Source organism: Mytilus edulis, chromosome 1 (genome assembly GCF_963676685.1).
Source record: "Mytilus edulis chromosome 1, xbMytEdul2.2, whole genome shotgun sequence".
NCBI lineage: Eukaryota > Metazoa > Mollusca > Bivalvia > Mytilida > Mytilidae > Mytilus > Mytilus edulis.
The window spans coordinates 40810786-40819434 of record NC_092344.1 but is presented as its reverse complement, the minus strand read 5'-3'; the positions used below and the strand labels follow the sequence as shown (position 1 = coordinate 40819434).

General features: G+C 31.9%; 1 protein-coding gene across 2 annotated transcripts; it reads right to left on the bottom strand.

Annotated features, from left to right (window-relative positions):
- Positions 1-129: 129 nt before the first annotated feature.
- Positions 130-7895, bottom strand: LOC139482640 (uncharacterized). 2 transcript variants are annotated; one of them, XM_071266606.1, is made up of 2 exons: positions 7646-7895; positions 130-2030 (listed from the first exon to the last, which is right to left on the bottom strand). In XM_071266606.1, coding segments are annotated over exons 1-2 (1209 nt in total). In that variant the 5' UTR covers positions 7648-7895; the 3' UTR covers positions 130-823. The 2 variants fall into 2 exon arrangements, with proteins under 2 accessions (XP_071122707.1, XP_071122696.1); XM_071266595.1 differs by lacking the exon at positions 7646-7895 and adding an exon at positions 4231-4362.
- Positions 7896-8649: the final 754 nt, after the last annotated feature.

The window sequence follows — 8649 nt, the reverse complement described above, 5'->3', positions numbered from 1 at the left end:
TATTACAAATCCGTAAAAAGTTCCAAGGTTTGTTTTCCTATTTAGGACTTTGGGTAATGAATAAACACTGGTTTTCATCATGTCCATTTTGGCTTGCTGTGGTCATGTTATGCTGAAATAAATACAGTATTTTCTGAATCAAACTATTTTATTTTTGTATAAAAAAAATGATTAACATTGTATCCTCAATCACTCACCTTTATACCAATCGTCTACAACACAATAACAAGGCCAGAACACATTCATAAGTTCAAACTATCACTTTACACCCATTTCCACACGTAACGGGGAAACTTTTATTTTGGAAAGGGTTCCGAAAACAGAACAAATTGGAAGTCAATATGAGTCTTTCTGAAAGTACATAAACTTCTATATCTATAGAAAATTTGGAGCAGTATTTTCTTAATACAGGTATACTATATCAATTGTTTAAAAAAAATGCATGAATTTCATTCTATATGTATAAAAATTATTACTTCTTTCGTCTCGTTGTCTCGTACCAATTCTGAAAGCCATCGTACTCTTTTGATTAAAAAGTATGAATATAAATATTTAGAAAAAGATGAAAATTTTGCCGAGAAAACAATTGCAAATACTATTTCAAGACGTGTCTCCTTAATAAGTTCTTCCCTAGTAGAAACTTTAGTCAGCCGCCATAATTATGTGGTACATACATTTGTAATGTGAATATCTTAATAATGAATTTTTATTTACTGCGCTGCTCTGCTTGAAAAGTAATGATCAATCATCAATAAAACTTGAAGACATAATGATCAATTTAAAAACGTTCAATGAAATAAATAAATAATTAAACAAATGATTATCAATATACAATTTTTGGGAGTCGTGTTCTTTGAACTACTCTGGCTAGTTCCTCGTCCTCTCGAAGTAATCTATCTAAAGCGTTTCTCATAAATGTGAATGCACGATTAGGAATATGCTCAAATAAGTTAATATCTTCATCGAAAAAATGTGGAAGATCCTTTCGTCTTACGTAATCTTGCAGACGCCGGATTAAAGTTTTTAAACAATCATCCATTGAAAATCTCTGCCAACGCGGAGTGGAATCAATTTCAAAGTCTGACTCGTGCAGAAGAACCGTTTTAATATGATAAGATGTAATGTATCTTAGTTGCCATTCCTTCCGACAAATGTAAGCAAGCAGCTTAGCCGCATTTAATCTCTGAAGCTTATCTCCTGTTGCAATGGCGCGCATTATTGCTTCTTCGTTCATAGAGTAATTTATCCGCCATCTCATATCCGAGTTTGGATTGATATCATTTTCAAATGGACGTGTGATATAAAATGGGCCGCGTTTAGTCACAGCTATTGCAGGAATGATTTCGACAAGTTGACCTTCCGGTAAAACTAGAAGTAAATGCGGCACATCGTCTCTAAATTCAAGTTTCAAATCGAGGTCCATCATCGCACTGTGTCGTCCTGTACCGGAAGTCTCAAATGTCATTGAAGTGTAGTGTCGATTTAATTTCTGTATTGCCCACGAGAATACCTTATAAACCGACAAAACAGTTTTTCTAGGACAAAGATGAAGTCGATCTTCTGATCTGAGCTCTAAATTATAAACCTTTACACTTAGTTCTGTTTTCTCCTTTGGCATCGGGAACACTGCATATCCCGCTTCAAGTTGTCTCCCTTCCATTTTGCCGACTTTTAAGGGCACTAAATACGAAGGTATTGTTGGATCTAACGGTTTCCATGGTGGAATATCTCCACAATAAATTGGACTTTCTTTCATTTCAAGTTTGAACGGGTTTGTTTTTAAATTCCCATGAAGCGAATTCATGCATATTAGAAATTGTTTTTTTGTTGAGTCCAAAGGTTTGATGTCCTCTTTAAGGACAGTCTCAAGCGTCAAATTAATTTCATCTCGAAGACGTGTTTGTGGAAGTTTTTCCGTTTTCTGTCGATGAAGAGACGGAAGATATTCGTGTCTTAGGATCCGAACTGTCATCTGTCTATTTAATGGCTCACATCTTTCGGGTTTTGATTTCCTCACAGTTGCCACGTACCTGAAATAGATATATATTTGGTGACCTGTGTCGTTTGTTTGCTGTGTCATTGGTATAATATACACCACTTTTTTTGTATAGATTTTATGACTGTTTCATTTAAGACTTATTTTCAATTTTGCACATTTGAACATAAAGCAAATCGGCGCTGAATATTGCTGTTGCAGACAATATTGTAAATAGAATTATGTTTTTTTTATATTAAAAACAAAACCCCAAAAAACTACAAGATTAGTATTTGTATTCAAAGGACAACACATAGTTCTACTTTCCATATTATTTTGGTTTTGGATACGGATGGCATTCTTTACGCATACATTCTTTATGTTTAATAAATACTCTTCTCATGCATAACAAGTTTGACAGTGTTTTGACAAAAAGATATCTCTATCCCCCTCCCCCCAATAGGGCTTTATGTTGGACTTGTACACAGTGTCGATCTGTCCGTTCGTCCCGCTTCAGGAAGTTCAGGTTGAAGTTTTTGGTCGATGTTGTTTTTGATGAAGTTGAAGTCCAATCAACTTGAAAATTATGAAATTTCTAATTTTAATGCCAAATTAGAGATTTTATCCAATTTTCACAGTCCACTGAATATAGAAAATGATTGTGCGGATCCTTGGGACACATTCTTGTTCAAGCATAAATACATACAGCCTTGGTATTACTTAATATTAATTGATAACTGTTGACGAAGACAATTCGTTATATATGGACCAGTTCAGGTTATATGAACTGAGGACGAACTCTGAGTGTCTATTTAATCTAGCAGGTCAATATACAATTATTACGTATTTACTGAGTGAGTCATTACTTTAAATAATTGATATGTAAATAGTGTTTATGGAAATAAACTTCAATGTTCTTTCTGTGTATTTTGCATTGTATTTTTCAAGATTTTTAATATTAACCGTCAATATTTATACACATAGCGTCAATATACTTAAAAATAGAAACAAGGCTACATACAGGTACATAGAATGCTCTTTGAAATACTTGATCGTAATTACCAATGAATTAAGAAAAAAGCTACACCATACATATTGGATTATTTAAAGGTATAATTGGAAATATATATTTATAGGTCATCATACAGACTAGTCAAAAAATGTGTAAAGCATATGGTATCTTTGGGAACTTCCATATATTGCGTAAATCATGTGATTGATTGATCGATTGATTGGTTTTTTTTAAACATTGAGAAGCCAAATTAAGACCAGCATGTTAACAAACCCCCCTAAGTCAAACTTCTCTAAGGGAGTTGGAAACAAAGTTAATTCATTTCATGTAGTCTCAATTGTCAAGATATAACACACATGGAAATTGAAAGCAAACGAAAAAGCACCAAATACGAAGGAAAACAAAACATCTCTTCTCTGGATGGACCACTTGCCACATACCTTACAACCAGTAATACAAGTCAAAATAAAATAAATTACTAACTTTAAAAAAATGTCTGATTTACATCAACGAATGAGAACTATTAGATCACAGAATTGGTACTTACCATACGCAACGTTAACATAACAGACGAAATATGTACAGCAGAATATGCTTACCCTTCCGGTTTTGGTGGGATTGGTGATGCTTAGTCTTTAGTCTTCTATGTAGTTTTACGGACTTGTTTTTTTTTATGGTGTTGTCAATCTCATTAAAGAGCATTAAAGATAAAAAAAAAATTCTCGAACTTTTGCCGAATTCGGCTAAAGTATTTATAACATTGAGTGTAATTGCATGTATGCATAAAATTAACACATTACAATTTAACATATAAAGCTCACAGTCAAAATGCTTTATAAGTCCTGCCTTGAACAACTTCAAGGATATAAATTGAACCAGAATATGAAAGCGCTTGTTCAACCGACTACAGGAATTGTTTTTTTTTCACTAGTTTATTATATTTCGGAAATCTATATTTCTATTTATAATAATTATTTCATTTTCATATTATCATTGTCTTACTGAATTTCTCGCTATAGTTTTTTTTTTTATAAGAAATCTAATTAAAAGTAAAAGGAAAACAGAATCAATTGTCCGTACGAGTTAAAAATGTATGTACCATGGTGAAAGCCATTTCGAAGATTTTATAACCATTATAACAAAAATATTTCATTAATAAAAGTAGCACTCTTCGTATATGCATTTTTAATTGAATTCATAACAGAATTTAATTTCAAAGTGTAATAAAATAGAATCTACTTACATGTTGACATGAGAAAATCTCAGAAGATATAAACTCCATTTTGAAACATTAAGTTAAGCATGATGCTCATTGTGTCAACTTTAAAGTTTTAAAGTTGCATTATAGGAACCCATTATAGTAAACGAACATTGATTTGTCGTGAAGATTTAAATTTGACAAAAAGATCCCATTATTAAAGTAAGTGATAAGAGAAGAACTAAAGGGTATATCTGATAAAATACTACATTAATAGTCGACAAATCATTATACATAGTTAAAATTTAACATAGTTAAGTCTGTGTATTGAATAGTTTGGCTGACAACAGACATCGTGATCATGAATTATTCTGACATTTTTATTAAATTTGGCTTGTCAATTATTTTTAGACTGACAAAATAGAATGTACTTGTTACATTTCCTCCTTCTCTATTTGTCCTCGTAATTGTACTCTTTCTTCCGATCTCCTTTTATACCGTGCAATTTGATATGGAACATGATAAAACCGTGCTCGATATACATTATATATTACTAAATTGATCTTATTAGTTTAAAAAATCTCAAATATCGAAAAGTGGTATATTTTTACAAAGCAATTTAAAAGATTTTTTACTATCAAATTTCTTTTTTATGGTTCATTAAGGTAACGTTCCAAAAAGTAAAAAAAGATTATATATCGGAACTTTATATTTTAATATATTTTAACCGTATTTGAACGATGTACTAAGCCACTATAGAGGTTGTTATATTTATGTGACACAGGAATTTGAAAAGTGTCAACACTATTTTCAATCTACAATAAACAACCGTATTTATTACTGAAGTTCGTACAATATATTACAAAAAGTTGCGAAATTGTTTGTTTAACCAACTTCGTCTTGAGTACACGAAATGCTTTGTTTGTCTCTTTGTACGTTGAGTTAAGAGAATCTATTTAGTAGATAATCTTCGCATGTGAAGGGATTGTAAATATAAAACAAGGGCGAACAATACTGAAGTCGAGAAAAACTGAAAACGCCATGGTAAAAAAACGAAGGACGACGATATAAAAAGTTCACAAGACACTAGATGCATAGAAAACACAGCCTGAGTGTCAGGAATCCGATCTAATAGTTTTTTTTCTTCACTTTTGTGAACTCAGATCGATGCTACTGTAGGGTAATCAAATCATGCTTCACCAGTAGCATCCGTCTCATTGGTTGATGTCAAAATCAAAGAAAAGTAGACGAGATTGTGGCTACGTCAATTGGGCATACATGTAGTCGTGGTCATCTGTGAGGATAGTAGTCTTCACTAGTCAATATAACGTTTCAATAGGATATACATATACATGTATGAATAAAAAGCAAACATTTCCTGCTTTGGTGTTGCTGGAAAAAAAGGTGTGAACACTTAAAAGAAATTTTGAAACTTGTTACTTGAACAGTTATGTTCATCTCAAGTTTTAATAAAATTAATAAAAGGATAATGTATTAGACAACAAGAAAATTAAATGATATTTCACTGAAGCAATGTTAACATTATTGACATTTTTCGTCACGAACAATTCTTATATCTCAAACTAATGATTACAGGTTATTGTGATATTTTTAAAACTCCTGACTAGCAATTGTCTAATCTTTATGTGAACCTACTGTATTTGTTTACTACTAACTAAATTATGTGACATTGTTCTGATAACAATATAATAAAACCATTTAAAATCTTTCAGACATTGTTTCGTATAATTACTGCAACAATGTACCAAATATTAACGCCTTTATGACGGTTCCTTGACGACGAGATAAGATGTTAACACATCTATATATTAAAATGAACTTTGTGTGTTTGTTCATTATATCAATAATGAGACAAAATTCACAGTCTTAAATATCAATTTTGACAATGATTACATATTCACACCACGGTGTAAAATTTCTTTTAAGTACTTCAAAAGAGAGAAACCAAACCATTACACATGGATGAAATGTCTTTGGTCACTTCAATCCGTATATTGTACCATATTTTATATTTGTCCCTTACATGTTACGTCTAGTTCTGGCTAATGAACAACTTTACACAAAGTCAAAAGATATCGTTATTCACTTTAAGGGAGCTACCATTTGATTTTTATGGGGGGGGCTAGGATGAAAAATTTTGTCCTGCATTTTTTTTTAGCTGTAATCTCTGTCCTGCCTTTTTATTTTTCACTCTGTTCGGTCCTGCTTTTTTTTTTTAGTTTATCCTGACTTTTTATTACCTAAATTGTAGTCCTGACTTTTTTTTTTTGCAAGTGTCTCATCCTGCCTTTTTTTTTACTCAAAACTCCTGTCCTGCCTATTTTTTTCAAATTTCATCCTAGCCCCCCCCCCATAAAAATCAAATGGTAGCTCCCTAAGTTAGTCAAAATCACTGAAATTCATGTAATTTGGTAGCTCAAACTTTGAAAATTCTTCTTATATTTTTTGCACACGTCACCGTCAAAGATACTGACTGCTGATGGTGAAATAAAGAATACGAATTTGTAATGATCACCGGTATTGCGTAAGAAAAACTTTGTTCTAATTTAACATCGTCACTTCGTATGTTTTGTCAATGTGTTTGGTGCCCAATCCCGTTCTGGAAAGTCAAGCCTTTTTCAAATGACTTTTACAGTTTATTTTAGTGTTTGACTAATACAGCACTACCCAAAGCGAGCGTTTACATGCATATTTAAACCCAATAACAGGCTGTATGTGCTTTGCCCAAACATGATGATGTCTCATATATGTATAGGCATTCATACCTTAATTTCTTTTATGTATGTGCTACATGTATATGCGAAACTTTCTTAAAATATACATTATAATGCGGTTACGTTCTTCCGATATAAATTATTGACCGATAATAAAAGGAATGACAGAGTTCTCAAGATAAGTAGATGTTCCTTTTCCTGTTTACTGTGGGAATCTGGGTCAGTAGGTTATCTTATAGTAAAACTGTTAATTTTTTAATGTTTGTCTTGCAGAGAATATCTTTATAGTACTTTGTCAATGATGTATACCCCACATGTTTCTATTCCTTTCGGAAACGATGAAAACAACAGAACATATAACTGTTTACTTTAATTTATAAATTGTGACTTTGATGGAGAGTTGTCCAATTGGCACTCATACCACATCTTCTTATACATGTATCTAATAAGGTAAAATTATGTCGCTCCTGACACTGTAAGCTTTCCTCTTAACCCAACATTTTTTTCGTAGTAAAATATATTAGGATATTACAGTGATATATGAAGGGTTAAATGCAGTTAAATGTAGTATATCATGTTTGATTGATAACGATTTGAATGGACATAATTTGTGCAATCCATTATTAAATATGAGAATCAATGACAAAATTTTCGGAAATCAAACAGATAACAATATTAACCTCTTAACCGTTTTCCTAAAAAAAAATCTAATAATATGTACTTACATTTAATTACCTCTTGAAACAATCGATTTTATATCTACATTATGACATTTTTTGATAATCTTATATATCCAGATCGTGTTCATCTCACGGCCTTATATATTCATACAATCTTTTACTTTCAACAATAAAGGGTGATTTACTAAGTAAATCGAAGACGATTTAGTTTACAAACAATCGAAGTCTTTGAAGAACACTTTGTCCTATGTTTACCCAAATATGTGTCTTATTTCGGTTATAATTATCTGATAATTGACAGGTAAACTTTTGGTCAGGTAAATTGTTAGCTCAAGAGGTTTATGCAATTTTCCTTTGTTTATTTTATATATTCACAATTTGCCTCATACAAGCTGATCAAATACACAAATTTAAATCTAGATTTCAAATTTTGTTCATATAATTGCTTCTTTTTTTTTTTAAACCGTTTCAACAAAAATATGTGTAATTATAAATAAATTTTTCAATATACAATGTACAAAAGGTAGTTACAGTAACGTAATTTTGAGCAGATAGATAATATCAAACCAGTTGCATCGGAAGGTAAATAGAACATATGAATCCAGATACGTTTATGTCCCTGTTCCAATCAGGAACCATGCATGTCTTTTGGTATATTTAAATGTGTTTTTGTAAATTATGGGGATTTGGTGTTGATTACTGACCTTTGATCAGTGGCGGATCCAAGGGGGGGGGGGGTCCGGGGGTTGGAACCCCCCCTTTTTGTTGGCCGATCAATGCATTTGAATGGGGACATATAGTTGGACCCCCCCTTTGTCCTGGGTTGGGAACCCCCCCCCCCTTTTTAAAATGGCTGGATCCGCCCCTGCCTTTGATAGACTCTGTTTTTCTTATTTTTATCATTATTTAAATTTTGGCGATTTAGTGATGGAAATATTTTGTACGCATGTCTGTATACTTGGTAAAGTGAGTATCAAAAAAATTTAATGAGAATCAGTCGAAGAAAAATACTTAACCCAATAATAATCTTTTCATTCTAAATTATTTCC